Genomic DNA, 19,387 nt, shown 5'->3' with positions numbered 1-19,387 from the left:
CCTTATACCTTTTTTACTTTCTCGTGTTCCTGGTAAAAAGACCTTTAATTTGATATATAGGTCGACCAGGTTTGGATAAGTCCTTCTATGGGGACAGACAGACCAACCGACCGACTGACAGACACCGAAGCGAATACAATAGCCCGTCCACTATACCTTTTTTTTATTACTATCGTAATAATAAAGGAAGGACGGGCTAAAAAGTGGTTTTTAGCCCTTGACCTGTACGTATGGTCTTTGGAAATTTAAAATCCTAAATATATACAGCCCCTTGTGTAACTGACTGACTGACTGACTGACTCACTCACTCATACTAATTCTAACCCACTTCTAGATGGGCTAGGAAGATGCGGTTTTCACCATTGGATTCCTTATTTTTTGTACATACTGGGAAAAATCGAAATGGGAAAAATCGGAAAATCCCGAAATTCCAAACCGTTCCCGAGATATTGACGTTTTTTAGTCCCAGGCAAAAAAAAAACCGGGGAACACACTGTGAGGCCAGCAAAACTTTTCCTACGTTTAATATTTTCTCTCGCTTTCAGTACGTGTTGAAGTTACTTTTGGTGAGTACTGAACTGCTGTGGAACTCATCTGACAACATTGTTCAAAAAGCTGCTGACAAACTCAGAAAGGCTGACAACATTCCTCAAAAAAGCTACTAACAACCTCAAAAGGGCTGAAAAAGTCGAAAAAAGATAACCCATTCGTAGATTCGTACAAGCTTAACCCATCTTGAGGCTGTTTGCCCCTACAATTAAGTCTCAGAGTTTGCTTTTTGTGTATGAAAATTGTCCCAAATTAGAGACTTATGATTATCAATAATTTATTTATTTTCTCGTATCTATCAGTTCTTTCATAATCTTTAGTCAGAATCCCAATTTTCGTCAACGTTTCTTTCATTGCAGAAACAAATGCCTGGTCAGACTCCAATAGACTTGGGTAAGAAACTCCTTTTAAACAAAGAAGTTACGAAAATCCGTGTACTTACATATTTCGTTGTTTTCCTTTGCGTATTGCAAAGTAGATTGCCAAAAGATAGCAGTAGGTAAATTATTGTACCATTTGTACCTGTTAATTAAACTTGCCTTCAATTTGATCGGCTGTATCCAAAAATCTTTCTTCTCCTCCTCCTCCTCCTCCTCCTCCTCCTCCTCCTTCTACCTTTTTTCTTCTCAAAGTATATTCATTTCGTGAGATGGGATTTTTATTTTATCCTTTATGTCCATCTTCTTTTACTTTTAGTACCTAGTTTCCTTCTTCTTCTTCTTCTTCTTCGTCTTCATCTTTTTTACTTTTTTCTTTGCCTTCTTCTTCGCCCTTTTCTTCTTCTTTTTCCACCCTACCCCAGAAATCTCAAGTGTAATTATATCATAAATGGCCAAATATGGTTCAAAATTTCAAATCATATCCAGAATGCGATTAAATTAAAACTGATTTCGTTCGATTAATGAAGGTACCCTAACTACCTATGTACTTAATAGCCTAAGACCCAATAGAAATACTTAATAGCCTCATCTAAATTTCCCCACTATTTCCTCCTATAGACCCAATAGAAAAGCACAAGTTGATCATAGTAGGAGCTGGAGCATCAGGTATTGCAGCAGCCACCAAGCTTATCTCCAATGGATTTGAAGACTTCATCATTCTAGAGGCGGAAAACAGAATAGGCGGTCGTGTCTACAACATTCCTTATGGTAAGTATGCACACCATTTCAGAGGTTTTAGCAGTACACTCCTATTTACTTCTTTAGAAGAAGATGATTGTATTCAACAAGAACTTCAAGAACATTGATTTTGAACTGAAATGTTGCCATGATTATTCTCTGTGATACAAGATACATGCATAGTAACTTCTAAAGTCTAAACCAAATATGTATATATTGTTAGGCAGCAAAGCATCTTCAGCAACTTGTAAAGACTAAACTAAATATATCTGATTTCAGAAGGGAACACATCCATCGATATGGGCGCCCAATGGATGGTTGGTCAGAAGGGCAATGTGGTGTATGAAATGGCCAAAGAGTTGGGCAGCAAAGCATCTTCAGCAACTTGTAAAGACTAAACTAAACATATCTGGTTTCAGAAGGGAACACATCCATCGATATGGGCGCCCAATGGATGGTTGGTCAGAAGGGCAATGTGGTGTATGAAATGGCCAAAGAGTTCAACTTGGCCCAAGAAGAATGCCCGGACTATTTCAACCTGTTCACCAGTGTAAACTCGTCTGGAGCCCCGATGAACAAAGATCACATAGAAGAGGTACTCAATATATGGCATAAATCTTCAGGCGAAGAGGAGATGAACAAGTACAATGGGTCTCTGGGAGAATACGCTCGTGAAAGGTAAGAAAACTGAGGGGAAAAAAGTAACTGTGGAGGTCTTATCGTCCCCAAATAGAAGAAGACTGAAAAGTCCCTTTACTCCCGCAGTTTAAACAGAACGGAACCAGCAACACAGGTACAGCAAAATAGAAAAATGAAGGACAGAATAGGAGAAAGCCAGTCGTTTCGAGAACAAACCTTAGATGTTTAGGATAGAGTTCGCCCCAGACTGGATTTGAACCAGGGAACTAGCGCAAACGGAACCAGCAACACAGGTTCAGCAAAATAGAAGAATGAAAGAGGACAGAGTAGGAGAAAGCCAGTCGTTTCGAGAACAAACCTTAGATGTTTAGGATAGAGTTCGCCCCAGACTGGATTTGAACCAGGGACCTAGCGCATAGAAGGATTAGAAGGCGAGAGCGCTAGCCTCCAAGCTAACTAGGATGTCTAATCAGAGGATTGAAAGCTTATGGTGCGTTTCCATTTCCACTCACTCGGCATTTGCCGATCGACATGATGTGTTCCCATTTAAACAAATAGGTATTATGTGTTACCATCCTGGTTAAACTAATACTTTCCCAACATTTCTTCAAAGACTTCAGTCAGAGCTGACCAAGAATCCCAAACTCAGCTACCTAGCATCTACTCCTGCGTTTGATCAAATCATGGACTTTCTCGGCAAGGCTCAGAATTCACTAGATGCCTACTAGCGCATAGAAGGATTAGAAGGCGAGAGCGCTACCCTCCAAGCTAACTAGGATGTCTAATCAGAGTAATCAGAGGATTGAAAGCTTATGGTGCGTTTCCACTCACTCGGCATTTGCCGATCGACATGTTGTGTTCCCATTTAAACAAATAGGTATTACCTATGTGTTACCTTCCTGGTTAAACTAATACTTTCCAAACATTTCTTCAAAGACTTCAGTCAGAGCTGACCAAAAATCCCAAACTCAGCTACCTAGCATCTACTCCTGCGTTTGATCAAATCATGGACTTTCTCGGCAAGGCTCAGAATTCACTAGATGCCTCCGACTCTTGGTTCGAGACATCTGCAAAAAGGTACAACAGTTTTGTAACCCATGAAGGATGCGAGGACACCGTTTGGAAAAAAGGAGGTTATGGCAACGTGTTGAAGTTACTTTTGGTGAGTACTGAACTGCTGTGGAACTCATCTGACAACATTGTGCAAAAAGCTGCTGACAACTCAGAAAGGCTGACAATATTCCTCAAAAAAGCTACTGACAACCTCAAAAGGGCTGAAAAAGTCGAAAAAAGATAACCCATTCGTAGATTCGTACAAGCTTAACCCATCTTTTGAGGCTGTTTGCCCCTACAATAAGGTCTCAGAGTGGGCTTTTTGTGTATGAAAATTGTCCCAAATTAGAGACTTATGATTATCAATAATTTATTTATTTTTTCGTATCTATCAATTCTTTCATAATCTTTAGTCAGAATCCCAATTTTCATCAATGTTTCTTTCATTGCAGAAACAAATGCCTGGTCAGACTCCAATAGACTTGGGTAAGAAACTCCTTTTAAACAAAGAAGTTACGAAAATCAATTGGGAAGACGCCAATGGTGTCCTTGTTACTTGTGCTGATGGCTCTCAATATTCTGCTGACAAAGTTCTCATCACGGTGTCATTGGGAGTTTTCAAATCCGATCTTATTACATTTGTTCCTCCGCTGCCACCCCAGAAGAAGAATATTATTGAGGTAAATGGCTAACTAGAGGTAGATGCACACATTACCATCAGGTCACGTCAATGAAGTCTCGAGGAGTCAGAAAGATGTAGTTAATTAAAATTTTTAAATTTTTTCCCATAATATTTATTGTAGGTAATTTCGTAAATAAGTAAATAGTAAATAACCAGGCATTTGTTTCTGCAAGCCTAGTGGTATCACTGGTATCACACTAGGCTTACACGCAGAAAGCCCGGGTTCGATTCCCGGCGGGGCCGAGGTTTTTTTCGGCTCTGTGCTTGGAGTTCGGGGTGCACTCAGCCTCGTGAGGACAATTGGGGTGCGCTCAGCCTCGTGAGGACAATTGAGTAGCTACTTTAATCGAGTAGCGACCAGTGGCGTCATTACCAGTTGATTGCAAAGAAAAGAATTTGAGATTTGATTTAGTAAATATCTAATTGTGGGTTGTCCAATTGCCTTATTCTTTCAGAGTTTATTCCTCGGCACCGTCGACAAGGTTTTCGTCAGATTTCCGCAGAAATGGTGGCCCGATGACATCCGGGGATACAATTTCTTCTGGACCCACGACGACAAGAAGAATCCTCTGTTCAAGGACACGGCTGTCGTGGATGGCGCGCCCTGGATTGTGGACCTGTACGGATTTTACCTTACCACTGAGGAGATTGCAAAGGAAAGAATTTGAGATTTGATTTAGTAAATATCTAATTGTGGGTTGTCAAATTGCCTTATTCTTTCAGAGTTTATTCCTCGGCACCGTCGACAAGGTCTTCGTCAGATTTCCGCAGAAATGGTGGCCCGATGACGTCCGGGGATACAATTTCTTCTGGACCCACGACGACGAGAAGAATCCTCTGTTCAAGGACACGGCTGTCGTGGATGGCGCGCCCTGGATTGTGGACCTGTACGGATTTTACCTTACAACTGAGGATCCTCTTACATTTTTGGGTAGGTGAAGTATGCTTTGGAAATGAACCAACTTTATATCCGACTTCGGAGTCGAGTGGATTGGAACACATCGCATGCATTCAGGCACACTCCATTTGTTCAGGGTCTAGGTAAATGCCCTTGGGATCAATTTAATTTGAAGTACCATATACAAGTATTGGAGTTGGACATCATATGAATCGTATGAGTAAGAGACGAACATTATGCCCTCTCGTAATAAATTAATCCTTTAAGATAAACCTTAAGCACAAGGGGACTTTTCTAGTCTTAGCCGATGCGACGCTTCAGGCACACTCCATTTGTTCAGGGTCTAGGTAAATGCCCTTGGGATCAATTAAATTTGAAGTACCATATACAAGTATTGGAGTTGGACATCATATAAATCGTATGAGTAAGACACGAACATTATGCCCTCTCGTAATAAATTAATCCTTTAAGATAAACCTTAAGCACAAGGGGACTTTTCTAGTCTTAGCCGATGCGACGTCATTTCGCCCGTCGCGTCGCGTCGTGAGAGTATAAATGAGATTATTTCTCGTTTCGTATGTAAATAAATAGCAAAAGAAGTCTTTTCAGGGCTTTGAAAAAGTTGATTTTCATTGTTAAATATGAAATTAAAACTACTTCTGGCGCTATCTATGTGCCTGTTACCTGATTTGGTTGTTTGTGCGGGTAAGTTTTCTTTATGTCAATCACCCATCTTTTTTTTTTACTTTCTATTACTACAGTATAGCGGAGCTATACTAGTAATGATTACTTTCTATTACTACAGTATAGCGGAGCTATACTGAACGGATGACTGATGAGCTAATTCTATTGAACTGTTCACAGGTTGGATTTCAGGAGCCTCCGCCAGGTTCATGGAAACTTTGTCGGACGAGCAGATCAAAACTGAATCCATGAAAGCCTTCCGATTTTTCCTCGGAGCCAACTACACCATCCCAGAGCCTTCACGCGTTTTCCATAGCTCCTGGGGCACCAACAAACATTTCAAAGGCTCATATAGTATTTACACGTTGACGACGGATAAAATGAATGCCAGCCGGCATGACTTGGAGGCTCCGCTCAGTAATGGGCAGGGTAAACAGGTTCTTCTGTTTGCGGGGGAGGCTTCCAATGAGCACCAGTATGGAACGGTGAACGGAGCAGTGGAAACCGGTTGGAGAGAAGCGGACAGGATATTGAAGAGTGATCCTGCCCCAAGGTAAATCAGATTCTGAGTGCTGTATGTGCCAGAGCTGACATAGGTAAAGGCAGGCAGGCAGGGCCGTATCCAGGATTTTATCGAGGGGTGCCCGAGAGTCCAAATAGTGATGTGAAATAGTGTAATGATGGGGGTGGGTCCACAATTTCATTTCATTAACCACAATTTACAATTTCATCGAATTCTTTGCTTTTGTTCAAAGTTTTTGCCACTCGACCCTGAAGGCGCATTATTATGGGTCTCAAAGGAGCACTTTATTTTACTGAAAATTCGTTTTCAGCCTTTAAGAGTTAATTTGCCTTGAAGTTTCAAAAGTCTTTACTAAATAGGTAACTAGTTAAGTATAGTTACTTATGAGATGGCTCATTTGTTTAATGAGGCAACTAACTAAGGGTTTCAAGAAGGTAATCATTGGTTCTTTAATTTTAGCTCACTAAACGGAGTATCAACTTGACAAATTTGAATTTAATGTGACCATTGTTTGTTTCTTACAGTTTAAATGCGGTACCCCGGGTTGGATGAAAAACAGAGACACGAGATACAATTGGATATTACGAGAGTTCGTGAAAACCGGGGGGAAAAAATCCGTCAACCACATAGATTTTCCAGGAAAAAAAGGTGTCATCAAATTTTTAGTGAGCTGTAATTCACTGATTGCCTACTGCCTACAGTTGTTTTGTACCTATAATCCTATATCTACAACAACATAGTAGGTAGGTGTCTACATACCTATTTTCAGCATACAATAGGTATGTAGGAAGGTACCGTAAAACTGGGTGAATACTTAAATAGCAATAATAGAGTATGTAGGGTAAATCTGGGTGAATAGGAACGTGGTTCAAGTTTACGATTTTTAACTGAAGATCCCGATATACCTAGTAGGATAAATCCTGTCTCAAATTTGAAATCCATTTTTCTTCTTCTTAGTTCTCCTCCTCCTTATCCTTATCCTTCTTCTTCTTCTTTGTCTACCTCTTATTTCAACCCTATTCTCTTTTCCCCGTTCTCCCAAAAGTGTCATTTCCCTCAGCAAATTTTTACCTCCGTTTTTGGAACTCAGTCAAGTTTTCGTATAGAAATCTAAACAACATCAATATCTTTGAAGGGAAGTGGGTATACGTAACACACTCTTGCCATACAAGCGAAGTGTTCTGTTTAGGTTGAGAAAATTATTACTTTCTATTTTTTTTATACTTGGTGATAATAATACCTAATACCAGTAATACCTATGGTGGGTAGGTGATATTGCGAAAAAAGACATATTCTGTAGGGCGTTTTTATTTAGGGTAAATTACTAGCATTGATTAAACTCATCATTGAAGTATTCTTGAAAAAAAAAAAATCGTCATAAACCACCCAAAACATATTAGGTACATAGAAGAGAACAAAATATGTAGCTCTCTAATTGTCTATTATAAAATCTACTAAAAACCTAATACCCATGAGCCCCTGACTTATTATGTGAAATGAACATCCATCACCCCATCAACCCTACAGTAAAACATTGTTTTATCAACATGTAATTGTTGTGAAAATACTCGAAATTTGCACAATGTCCGCCGTCTATCTGTTTTTTTTCTGTTTTTTATTATTCTCAGAATGATTGTTGAAAAAAACAATGAAAGCCCTTTAATTAAATTCATTTCAACGGAAAATAAATAATATTGTCATTTGAAAACTAGACCATAGACTCCATAGAGCTTCCAGTGAGCTTCCACTAAATGGAAAGACGGAGGAGGGGGGGAATTTAAAACCAAAATATACCAAATAATGAAGAGAGAGAAAGAGAGAGAGAGAGAGATTAAGGAAAGAGGGGCCAAGAGGGAGAGAGAAAGAGAGGAAGAAAGAAGGAGCAAGACAAGTAGAGAGAGTTTGAAAGAGAGGAAAGGAAAGGAGAGGAAGAGAGAGAGAGAGAAAGAATAGAATAGAATACCGAGGTAGGTAGTAGAGAAGACAATAGAATAGAATTTCCATCATTTATACTACTGGAATGAGACTGAAAAGTCCCTTTACCCTGATTATGTTGAACAGTGTACGATTTGTATGGTAGTATGAATGATACCTATATGTAGGTATGGTGGCTTCTACTCTGCTTAGGGAAGTGTTTTGTGGGGAGCTTTGTGTTGTGCTGCGCAGGCGCCCGATGCTGCTCGCTATGGAGTCTGCAAAATGAGAGGAAGCAAAATAAGTAAATAAACTGAAGTATACCTTCTCTGAGAATGCTTGGGGACTACGCCCAAACAGTCTCCAAACTTGTGTCTCCAATTTAATTGTTAAATGACACTTTGATAAGACTTGTGCCCGCCAGTCACGTTCAGATCGCCTGACAGACCGCGAACTAACAGATCTTGGTCTGTCATACCGTCTAAACGTGTGTGGTGGAAAAAGCTTAAGACCCAGGTCAGTCGGACGGTCTGAGCGGGCATTTGACATGAGATTGTATACATAGACCTGGCTGCTCACTTGTTCAGTCACAAAGTAGGTTAGGTACCTCTATGAAACTAGTAAGTAGGGTAGGTGTACCTCTACGAACACACAGGGAAGGCGTACTCATTTCAGTCTGTTAAGTTCACTTCGGCCGCTTTGCCCAGCGCAGCCCAACTCACCTGTGGCCGGCGTATTATTGATGAGCCGGACAGTCGTACTCCGGACTTCGGTACTGGCCGGCTCCCCTCCCTCTTCCTCCCCCTCCTCCTCATCCGGACATTGCCAGTAGCAGAACATCTCGCCGTCCACACACAGGCAGAACTCACACTCATCACTGCGAGCAATCTGGAATAAATAACATGATAATATAAATAGATGAGAAAGAGTTTTGAATTTTGACAGTGCTAAAGGACCTAATGTACGTATATTATCGTCTGTAACTCTAAATGTTAAGGTAGGTATTCTTTTCGTTTTCGGTACGGGATTTTTCGGTCCTATGCTGGTAGTATAAACAAGGTACATATACATATTCTATTCTATCGTACCGAAAGCAAAGAGAAAAAGAAGACAGGATAGGAGAAAGCCACCCTACCTTGTAGCTGCTATAGGTCACGGTTTTGATTTCCACCCGAATCGAACTTTAAAAGGTTCTTTCTCGGATCGGCTGACTGACTTTATCCTATCCTCTCCTCCTTTTCTTTGTCCTATTTCGGAACAGAAGATTATCATGACAATACCATAGATAGAGCCGGGGCTCAAATTTAATATCGACAATAGAAACTCTACTTGTAAACCACATCATATTAGGAAAATCAACAAATCCCATCAAATACAAATAGGTGCATGAAGAATTACGATTTACGAACCGAAGGAAATTTGAATTCTGCGGTTCACCAAAACACTCGGAACCTATTTGCTCGTAAACTTTTCGGCCCCTCTGGTGGGAAAGAAACTCTACTCGTAAACCACATCATATTAGGAAAATCAACAAATCCCATCAAATAGGTGCATGAAGAATAACGAACCGAAGGAAATTTGAATTCTGCGGTTCACCAAAACACTCGGAACCTATTTGCTCGTAAACTTTTCGGCCCCTCTGGTGGGAAAGGGCCCTAGCCTCTATCCAGGGAGAGGAAGGGGCCCTAAACCCTACCTAGAGAGAGGAAAGGGCCCTAACCAGGCCCTGGGGGCATCCTTTCCCCACCCTTTTCCACCATACCGGAAACTAACCGAAAGCAAGTTTATCCTATTTATTTTGTACATCTCTCTTCTCTCTATCTATCTCTACCTCTCTTCTCTCTATCTATCTCTCTCTCTCTCTCTCTCTCTCTCTCTCTCTCTCTCTCTCTCTCTCTCTCTCTCTCTCTATCTATCTATCTCTCTCTCTCTCTCTCTCTCTCTTTCTCTCTCTCACTCTCAATTTGGCTTTTATTCGAACTCCCTTATTTGTGGGAAAAACCACGAAATAATTTTCCATCGATAATGTGAAATCACTCTCGGGTGAATCCAAACAAAGAGATTGCACGAGAGAGAGAGAGAGGGAGAGAGAGAGAAAGCATGGGTTTTCACTCAACTGATTTCTCATTTTTTCTCTCTCTCTCTCTCTTCAAGTTTCAAGTTTTGATGTTTCCACTCTGTCAGCAATAATTAAAATGAAAGATAACCAAGAGAGAGAGAGAGAGAGAGAGAGAGAGAGAGAGAGAGAGAGAATAAGAAGATAAGGGGAGAGAGAAAACGAAGAAAAGAGAGAGGGGGAAACGGAGAAAAGGAAAGGAAGAAAGAGAGAGAGAGAGAGAGAGTGAGGGAAAGAGAGAAAACTAAGAGGAATCTGGGTTAAATTAAAATTAGGGATATTTGTAAGAAAGAAGGAAGGAATGGAGGGATGCAGAAAGGGAGGAAGGGATATTTCGTGAATCTTAATTGGAGGGATTTAGGGAATCAATCAGACAGAAGGGAAATGTATAGGGGATGGAATTGGATTAGAATAGAAAGATGATAGAATCGCTGAAGTGATGAATCTGTTTTCGGGGGCTCATTTCCAAAGAGATGTTTTCTTCTTCTTCTTCTTCTTCTTCTTCTTCTTCTTCTTCTTCTTCTCCTCCTTCTTCTTCTCGTTCTTCTTCTTCTTATGTCAGCACCTATGTACCTATATCAGGAGCGGAAAAAACAGGGCTATTTCACTGCCTGCGATATATGAATGCTTTAAACCAAACATTACCTGTTGTCCGTGGTAGTATATGTTGCCGGCAATGTAGCAAGGGTCGGGGTTCGTGATGTAGGTATCTACTCTATCTAGCCCTCAGCTAACAATATTACATACATTTTTCCAACAGAATGTAATAAAATAATATTGTACATGTAATAAATTAGAGAAAAAATGGGTACCCATTTGAGAAAGGAGAAGAATGAGAGAAGAAAATAATAGACGTAGGAGGAGGAGGAAGAGAAGAGGGATAAAGAGAAAGAGGAGAAGGAGAAAGAGAAGAAGTAGAAAGAGAAGGAGAAGAAGGAGAAAGAGATGAAGTAGAAAGAAAAGAAGTCGAGGGAGAAATAGAGAAAGGAGGAGAAGGAGGGGAAGGATAAAGAGAAAAAGGAGGAAGAGAAAGAGGTTCAAAGGACAAAAAATAGGGAAAGTGTCTCGAAAATTGAGTGAAGGTTTCAAGATGAAAAAAACATTGTAAATAAGAAAGAGAGAGAGAGAAAGGGGAAAGAAGAGAAGAGAAGAGAGAAAAGAAGAGAAGAAAGAAAGAGGGAAAAGAAGAGAAGATAGAAAGAGGGAAAAGAAGAGAAGAGAGAGAGAGAGAGAATAAGAAAACGATAAAGAGAGAGAGAGAAAAGATAAGAAAGAGGAAGAGAAGAAGGAGGAAGAGAGAGAGAGAGAGAAAGGGAAAGAGAGTGAGAGAAATAAATGGAGACATTTTTCTCGTATACAATGATACAAGAGAGAGAGAGAGGGAAATAGAGGGAGGGAGGGAGAGAGAGAGAGAACATTATCTACTAACATACCACTGTATAGGTACCTATCCATCGGGAAGCGATTTTCCGAAATGTGAAAATGGTAAACAGGAGTGAGTGAGAGAAAAGATAGGGGAGAGAGAGAAAGAAGAAAAGGGTGAGACATTTAGCCAGGATTTGATTTAGGGGCTGGTGGTTCTAGGATTTGTATTTTTGTCATCGTTTCAAGTCTTTTATTTATGAGGCGGATTTTATAAGTATAAGTATAAGTAGTGCTTTATTTAGACTGTCAGCTTAGAACAAGTTGTTCCATTATACCAACAGTTTAATAGAGCACCTCTTTATTGATATAATTTTATCAATAAAGACGTGCTCTATTATCCCTATAAATATGGATCGTTCTCGGAACGGCTGCTGTTATCCTTTTCTGTCTGCGTAAAACAAGTGATATATCCATCATTGAACAATAAAATATTACATTTCTTCTAATATCATCTAATAACAGGATTACATTATTCAATGTTCCAGTTACCTTTCATAAAACAAGACACTGGGGAAAATGAAAAGTAGAAAAGCTTCTCAGGGCAGAATAAGTAGAGAGAGAGATAGAGGGGAGGAAAAGATGGAAAGAGATTAGAAGAACAAGCTGGGCCCGTCCCTCCGGGAATTTTTAGCCCGTCGTTAAAAAGATGGAAAGAGATTAGAAGAACAAGCTGGGCCCGTCCCTCCGGGAATTTTTTAGCCCGTAGTTTATTCGATCGTGATTAGAGAAAATCAGTACATATGTACCCACGATAAGGCCTTTGAATTTACAGATCCCTCTATCAATTTCTAAAAGCAGACCTAATGTAAATCTTACATAATCGGCTCCTTAAAAACGACCCTGGTTAAAACAAGAAAATATAAAACGACACAAACATTTCACATTGAATTTGACAGACACTCGGATTTTCTTCTGTTCTTATCTGCGAGGAAGATACAGGAGGGAGAAAAAAGCATAAGAAGAGGGAGAAACATGAGGGAAGGAGGGAGAGAAATGGTTAGGAAGAGAATGGAATAAAGGGAAGGAAAAATGTAAGGGGAGAGAAAGAATAGGAAGGAGGGAAACAAATTGAAAACAAGGGAAAGGTAAGATGGGGGGGGGGAGGAAATGAGGGGAAAGAAGTATAGGGAGGGAGAGATAGAATAGGAAGGAGGGAGAGAAATTGAAAACAAGGGAAAGGTATGATGGGAGAGACTATAGGATAGGACAAAATTGTATAGGAAAAGAGAGAGAAGGTTAGTAAGTACATACAAGTATTTATAAAGGATACCCATCTCATCCCCAAAAAGAAGAATATGAGGAGAGAAAGAAGAGACAGGAATAGGAAAAGAGAGATTTTGATTCAGAAACGAGAAGGGGAATAATCAGTGGCGTAGCGTCCATGTAGGGCGTGTATGACGGCCATATACACTCAAAAATTTCACTCAAATACCCTTAAATATTGACTTTAAATAATTATTAGATACATATTGTGATAGAAATTAGTGTCCGCCCTACACTTGGAGTTAGACCACGCTACGCCACTGGGAATAATACATAATATACCTACCCATATATATAGGGAGGTAGGTATAGGCATAAAATACCTGATATAAATCTACTTTCTATAATAAAACCTGAAAATACCGGGATGGGGGGTGAAATAAGTAGACCTACATGTTTTGTGTATTCAAATTCGAGGGATTTAATTATGATGCCTTAGAATATTATCCCTGTTTGAAGTTGACGGATATGGTATGACATTTTGCGGGGATATCTCATCAATTCTGAACATACTTGTTCATACATAACACATACCTTTACTTACTCCCTCCTCCTCCTCCTTCTTCTTCTTCTTCTTCTTCTTCTTCTTCTTCGTCTTCTTCTTCTTCTTCTTCTTCTTCTTCTTCTTCTTCTTCTTAAGTTTCAAACTACATCAAGTATGTCCTCAATAATAGCACCTCTTGAATTCAATTGTACACGTTTAAGTGTTTAAGGAGCAACCTCTTGAAATGTTTGTACTTCTGTCGTTACTCCGTGAAGTGTATAACTACTAACTACTAGCCTCAATCAAGTACATACAATCAAGCATATTGCAAATTTTATATCAGTCTCTGTGGTTAGCTGGTTAGTATTCAGTAAGTGTCAAGTACATACAATCAAGTATATTGCAAATTTTATATCAGTTTCTGTGGTTGGTATTCAGTAAGTACATAGGTAAAAGTCGTACATACATATTATGTACATGTGTAGTTAGGCGTTCGTCGTTCCGGCGTTCTGTGGTTAGTATTCAGTAAGTACATAGGTAAAAGTCGTACATACATACATACATACATTATGTTCTTAGACTACTTAAGTTCAAAATTGGCAACTTCTATGGAAGAAGAGCCTTAATCCTGCTTTGGCCCTCTTTGTGTACAACGGCCATTCTGATGTAATTTTCAAATATGAGAGAAAGAGGTAGGGAGAGAGGGAGGGAGGACGAGAGAGAAGTATCAAAAGAGAGACGGAGGGAAAGAGAGAGAGAGAATAGAGCGAGAGAGAGAGAGAGAGAGACAGGGAGAGGTCAATATCTTGAATTGTTGCCCATTTTCCTCATATCTCATTCCATCAATGTTCTCTCTCCCTCCCCCCCCCTCTCTCTCTCTCTCAATTTCACAATATCAATTCCTCTCCTCTTTTCCTCTCTCTCTCTCTCTCTCTCTCCCACCTGATCATATCAATGTCAATTACATAACTACGTGTTTTCTCTCTCTCTCTCTGAATTTCATTCTCTCTCTCTCCCTCAGTCTCTCTTTCTCACTCCCTCTCCCCCTTAATTTTGTTTACTCCCTCCCTTTTATCTTTCTCCTTCTCCCTCTCACTTGTCCTTTTCATTCCCTATCCCTCTATTTCTCTTTTCCATTTGTCTCTCCCTCCCCTAAATCATGTTCTCTGTCTCCCTTACTATCTCTCTCCCTCCCCCTATTTCATGTTCTCTTTCTCTCCCTCCCCCTATTTCATGTTCTGTCTCTCTCTCCCTCCCCTAAATCATGTTCTCTGTCTCCCTTACTATCTCTCTCCCTCCCCCTATTTCATGTTCTCTTGGAAGTTCTCCCATAGCCCTTCTTCCCTTAAGGAGCTCACCTAATAAGCCACCTAACAATTTAAAATTCCATGCACCGATTGGGATTGAACCCAAACCTTCCTGTTTACCAGGAGGTTCGTTTTTACTTTCTCTATTTCTAATTTTTTTCTCTTTTTTCCCTTTCTCAATCTTTTTTCTTTTTCTCTATCTCTTTCTCATTTCTTTACTTTTTCTATTTCTTCTTCTTTCCTTTCTCTTTCTTTATCTCTTTTTCTAATTCTCGTATTCTCTCTCTTTTTTTTCATATGCTCTCTCTCTCTCTCTCTCTCTCTCTCTCTCTCTCTCTCTCTCTCTCTTTCTCTCTCTCTAACTCTTGAGTGGAAGGTAACCACTAGGCGAGGTTACCTAATAGGGAAGTTCTCCCATAGCCCTTCTTCCCTTAAGGAGCTCACCTAATAAGCCACCTAACAATTTAAAATTCCATGCACCGATTGGGATTGAACCCAAACCTTCCTGTTTACCAGGAGGCTACGCCACCGAGGTAGTAGTGAGCTCTTCCACCCAACCGGTAATCACAATAAGATATTACCTGGCGGCTTTGCTATTATTTTATTTATTGTTGTAGGTATTTTCATTCTTACTTCTTACTGCCTCCCTCCTCATCCGTAAAAAAGAAACAAGGAAAGCCACTCTGTGGATTTTTCTTTTCTGTTTTCACGGCTTTCTAATTTATTTACCCACGTCCAATTTATTTATTTCTCTTTTTTCTTCCACTTTCTACCCCCGTGTGTTTCAATTCCATTTAATTCAATCGCTTTTATTTTCTTTCTGACCTCTATTCTCCTCCTTCTTCGTCCTCTTCTTCTTGGTGGTGGTGGTTTTTCCTCCTTCTTTCTTTTCTTTTTCTTCTTGAGGGGTTTACCTATTGTTGGGTTTAACTTCACCGTATAACTGTTAAGGAGCTAAGGCCTTTAGGCCTTTAATGTCTCTTAAGTTCTGTGATCCATTGAGATTTGGGAGCCTAGCGTGTACCTACCCCTGTTTGCAGGTTGCATTTAAAACTGTTCTTGTTTGTTTTAGCATCCGAGACTGCATCACTTTATTTTTGCCTTTTCTAATTTTCACTCCATTACAATGTTTTTATTTTTCTCTCTCCCTTCCTTTCCTCCCTCTCTCTCTCTCTTTCTTCCCCTCTCTCTCCCTTCCTTTCCTCCCTCTCTCTCTCTCTTTCTTCCCCTCTCTCTCCCTTTTCTCTCTCTTTCTTTTTCCTTATCTTTACTTTTCCTCTTCCTCTTTTTTCCCTTTTTCTCTATCTTGGCACATTTATCTCTTCCCCCTTTATATCTCCTCTCTCTCACACCTCATTCTCTTCTTTTCTATCCTATTTCTCTTTCTCTCCTCTTTTCTGTATACTTCTATCTGTATTGTATTGTTGTATAGGTATCTACCTTTCATTGTCCTTCCTCATCTCTCTCTCTTTCTCTCTCTCTCTCTCTCTCTCTCTCTCTCTCTCTACATCCTTCTCTTTTTACCTATTTATCTATTTCTATATTCTCTATCTCTCTCTTCTATCCTGCTATAAATCATTATTATTATCATCTATCATTGTGTTCATTTCATCATTTCTTGCTATGTTCTCTCTTTCTCTCTTTTTTGTTCTCTCCCTTCCTATTGCTCTCTTTCTCCCTCCCATATGGTATCCATACTCTTCTATCTCTGACTATCCCTACCTCTCCCTCTCTCATTGCATGTATTTCTCTCTCTTTCTCTCTCTCTTTCTCTCTCTCTCCTTTTCTCTCAAGTATAAAATATGGCGGAATCAATAAACCACATGAAATACATGAACACTAAAGTCAGTGCTGGAGTTGGAGTTATGGCCGCGGGCCCAAAAAGTCTGTTTAAACTCCGGTTTGTTTAAACATTGGTCCACTATGACTACAAAGGTGAAAATTAACTCGGCCTCAGTTACTACAAGGCAGTTGTCCACATGTGTGGACATTGGTCCGCTATGACTACAATGGTGAAAATGACGTGGTCATTAACTCGGCCTCAGTTACTACAAGGCAGTTGTCCACATGTGTGGACATTGGTCCGCTATGACTACAATGGTGAAAATTAACTCGGCCCCAGTTACTACAAGGCAGTTGTCCACATGTGTGGACATTGGTCCGCTATGACTACAAACACAAATTTGACGTGGTCCTCAGGAGGACCCTCACTCCGCCACTGAAGAGAAATATGTGTCTGTGTGATCTGATATGCATGCAAAATTTAGTAGGTACTTAGGAGGAGAAGAGGGAGAAGTAGGAAGAGGAAGGGAGGAGAAGGAAGGGGGAAAGGATAAGCTTGATGGAAGAGAGGGGAAAGAGGAGAGAAACAGGAAACAAAGAGCAAGCCCTCACTCCGCCACTGAAGAGAAATATGTGTCTGTGTGATCTGATATGCATGCAAAATTTAGTACTTAGGAGGAGAAGAGGGAGAAGTGAAGAGGAAGGGAGGAGAAGGAAGGGGAAAAGGATAAGCTTGATGGAAGAGAGGGGAAAGAGGAGAGAAACAGGAAACAAAGGGAAAGAGGGAGGGAAGGATGAAAAGTTAAGAAGAAGAGGAAAACAAGGATGGGGAAGAGAGGTAAAGAAAATGGAAACTAGCAGACGGAGAACATAAAAGAAAAAAAGAGGGAAAATTAGAATGAAAGGATAAGCTTGATGGAAGAGAGGGGAAAGAGGAGAGAAACAGGAAACAAAGAGCAAGTGGGAAAGAGGGAGGGAAGGATGAAAAGTTAGGAAGAGGAGGAAAACAAGGATGGGGAAGAGAGGTAAAGAAAATGGAAACTAGCAGACGGAGAACATAAAAGAAAAAAAGAGGGGAAATGAGAATTCTTGAGCATACACTTTCTCTTACTATTTACAATCTTCAATTACCCATCTACATCTACATATTTATGTAATGTTTAGTATACAGAACACATACATATTTATCGTTCTATACAGGGTGTGGCAAAAAAAGATCGAAAGACAGACAGACACACATACATACACGGACCAATGGCTGAAACTTTGGATTTAGACTCTAGGGATCTCAAAACGTGTTTTGAGATCTAAAAACTGAGAATCGAAAATTTGACTCGATTACATTACTTTCCTTCCTATAGGTCCTATAGAATAAGGAAAGTAAAAAAGATGGAAATTAGTGGAGATGCCATTTTCACCAATTTATCATAGACCACATGTTCTCGAGATATACGTAGGTTAAGTACTATAGGCTTAGGGTTCATATCCACAAATATGTATGTAGGTGATCCTATTATAGTTAAATACCCAAGTAGAGAGTAGGTATGAATACTCAATCTAGTAGAGAGTTAAATACCTAATCCGGGAAAATTTTCTCAAGTCCTAAAAGCCTGGGCAGATTCGAAAATAAGAACACAAAACTCATTTCAAAAGTTTTCATTATTCCAGTGTGTGTTTCTCATTACGAGTTCTTATTTTTTTTTATTATTTAACAACTTGAAGTTTTGAAATAAATTAATGTAAAGTATACATAAATATGTAGGTACATATGTAACTCTTTTGACTCGTACAGTATAGTCTATGTGGGACCAAACCATCATACTTTTTTGATGGTGTGGTGCCTAAGTTATTCAGCCCTCGAAGCTCAAAAGGTAAGTTCTTCTGAATTTAACAGGGATCCTTACCGAAATACCGAGGACTTTTTGAACTGCGGCCTCGGTGGCGAAGTGGTCAAGACACTTGCCTGGTAAACAGGAGGGCGTGGGTTCGATCCCAGCCGAGGCATGGAATTTTATCCTCATCTATTTGAAAATTTGACCACATAATAATGGAGCTCTAAGGGTTAGGTGGTAGAGAACGCCTAAGGTGTTACCTCTCCTAGAGGTACCTTCCATACTGAAGTCTTGTATTATTATTACTCTGGAAGGTTGGTTCCCTCACTGTCGCACGACAATCAATTGAATCGGTGAAACTTTCGCCTTCATTTTGAATGAAAAGTGTCTCTTTTTGAGTTTTTTCTCCTTCTTCATTTCCGTCGTCGTTCTCAGAAACCCCCAATAGGGAGTTCGCCCCTCCGGACGAGGTGTTTTGTACAGTTCATGTTCAGGCATCCCGGCGTTAACCCCACCTGCTGGTTACCTTCCTCTCAAGAGTCCATTGTTATTTCTCTGGATGGTTGGTTCCTTCACTGTCGTACGACAATCAATTGAATCGGTGAAACTTTCGCCTTCATTTTGAACGAAAAGTGCCGCTTTTTGAGTTTTTTCCCCTGCTTCATTTCCGTCGTCGTTCTCAGAAACCCCCAATAGGGAGTTCGCCCCTCCGGACGAGGTGTTTTGTACAGTTCATGTTCAGGCATCAGGAGGGGAGTCCATCTTAGGACCCACTTGAGGGATGTCCCAACGGTGGTGGTATCCTTGTTCAGAGTATTGTTTGGATTGGAAAGATCTGTAGAGTTTTCATTTAGGATGACTATGTTTGGTCTCCTTTTTTTCGTCGTTGTGGTTCTTTTTGTCTTTGTCTTTACTGTCGTGGTTGTTTTTGGTGTTCTTGCCGTCGTTTTTGTTGTTGTTCTCGCCGTTGTTGTCCTCTTTGTATGTCGTTTGGTTGTTGGTATCCTGTACATCTCATAGTCATAGGACAACTCCTCCTCATCATCATCTTCCTCATCAGAATTATAGTCCGGATCACCATAGTAACTATTCGTGTCCAGCGAATGCCACTGCCTCAT

At 40.1% G+C, this 19,387-nt stretch overlaps 4 protein-coding genes across 6 annotated transcripts in view; 1 reads left to right on the top strand and 3 right to left on the bottom strand.

The window, feature by feature from the left end:
* Positions 1 to 6,709, top strand: part of LOC103519269 (spermine oxidase-like) — a 17,271-nt gene extending 10,562 nt beyond the window's left edge. Inside the window, exons 2-10 of one of the 3 annotated variants that reach the window (XM_026830828.1) lie at positions 1,548 to 1,697; positions 2,087 to 2,345; positions 2,920 to 3,007; positions 3,331 to 3,468; positions 3,812 to 4,039; positions 4,497 to 4,685; positions 4,954 to 4,972; positions 5,804 to 6,176; positions 6,671 to 6,709. In XM_026830828.1, the coding sequence (XP_026686629.1) occupies positions 1,548 to 1,697; positions 2,087 to 2,345; positions 2,920 to 3,007; positions 3,331 to 3,468; positions 3,812 to 4,039; positions 4,497 to 4,685; positions 4,954 to 4,972; positions 5,804 to 6,176; positions 6,671 to 6,698 (1,472 nt within the window). In that variant the 3' untranslated portion in view covers positions 6,699 to 6,709. Of the gene's footprint in view, positions 1 to 1,547; positions 1,698 to 2,086; positions 2,346 to 2,919; positions 3,008 to 3,242; positions 3,469 to 3,811; positions 4,040 to 4,496; positions 4,686 to 4,764; positions 4,973 to 5,803; positions 6,177 to 6,670 lie in introns of all 3 variants that reach the window. The other 2 variants (XM_026830827.1, XM_017448132.2) reach the window with 2 other exon arrangements.
* Positions 1 to 8,749, bottom strand: part of LOC113471583 — an 11,170-nt gene extending 2,421 nt beyond the window's left edge. Inside the window, exon 1 of the mRNA XM_026830829.1 lies at positions 8,253 to 8,749. Coding sequence (XP_026686630.1) covers positions 8,253 to 8,609 — 357 coding nt within the window. The 5' untranslated portion in view covers positions 8,610 to 8,749. The remainder of the gene's footprint in view (positions 1 to 8,252) is intronic.
* On the bottom strand, positions 8,284 to 18,551 carry LOC113471582. Its single transcript, XM_026830824.1, has 3 exons — positions 18,530 to 18,551; positions 10,822 to 10,895; positions 8,284 to 8,948 (listed from the first exon to the last, which is right to left on the bottom strand). Exons 1-3 carry the CDS (start codon positions 18,549 to 18,551, stop codon positions 8,727 to 8,729), a joined length of 318 nt encoding a protein of 105 aa, XP_026686625.1. The 3' UTR covers positions 8,284 to 8,726.
* Positions 18,136 to 19,387, bottom strand: LOC108253695. Its single transcript, XM_017448130.2, has 2 exons — positions 19,006 to 19,387; positions 18,136 to 18,757 (listed from the first exon to the last, which is right to left on the bottom strand). Exons 1-2 carry the CDS (start codon positions 19,385 to 19,387, stop codon positions 18,594 to 18,596), a joined length of 546 nt encoding a protein of 181 aa, XP_017303619.1. The 3' UTR covers positions 18,136 to 18,593.

Source organism: Diaphorina citri, unplaced genomic scaffold (assembly GCF_000475195.1).
Source record: "Diaphorina citri unplaced genomic scaffold, Diaci psyllid genome assembly version 1.1 scaffold2637, whole genome shotgun sequence".
Taxonomy (NCBI): Eukaryota; Metazoa; Arthropoda; class Insecta; order Hemiptera; family Psyllidae; genus Diaphorina; species Diaphorina citri.
This window is presented reverse-complemented; position numbering and strand designations above follow the sequence as displayed.

Excerpts from the sequence above, each read along its gene's own strand:
- LOC113471582 (XM_026830824.1), bottom strand. The coding sequence starts at position 18,551 with ATGGAAGGTACCTCTAGGAGAG. Across the intron at positions 10,896-18,529 it reads GGAAGGTACCTCTAGGAGAG|ATAGAGTAGATACCTACATC; the intron begins GTAACACCTTAG and ends GCTGAGGGCTAG. Across the intron at positions 8,949-10,821 it reads TATACTACCACGGACAACAG|ATTGCTCGCAGTGATGAGTG; the intron begins GTAATGTTTGGT and ends TATTTATTCCAG.
- LOC108253695 (XM_017448130.2), bottom strand. The coding sequence starts at position 19,387 with ATGAGGCAGTGGCATTCGCTGGACACGAATAGTTACTATGGTGATCCG. Across the intron at positions 18,758-19,005 it reads TCCCCTCCTGATGCCTGAAC|ATGAACTGTACAAAACACCT; the intron begins ATGAACTGTACA and ends GGATGCCTGAAC.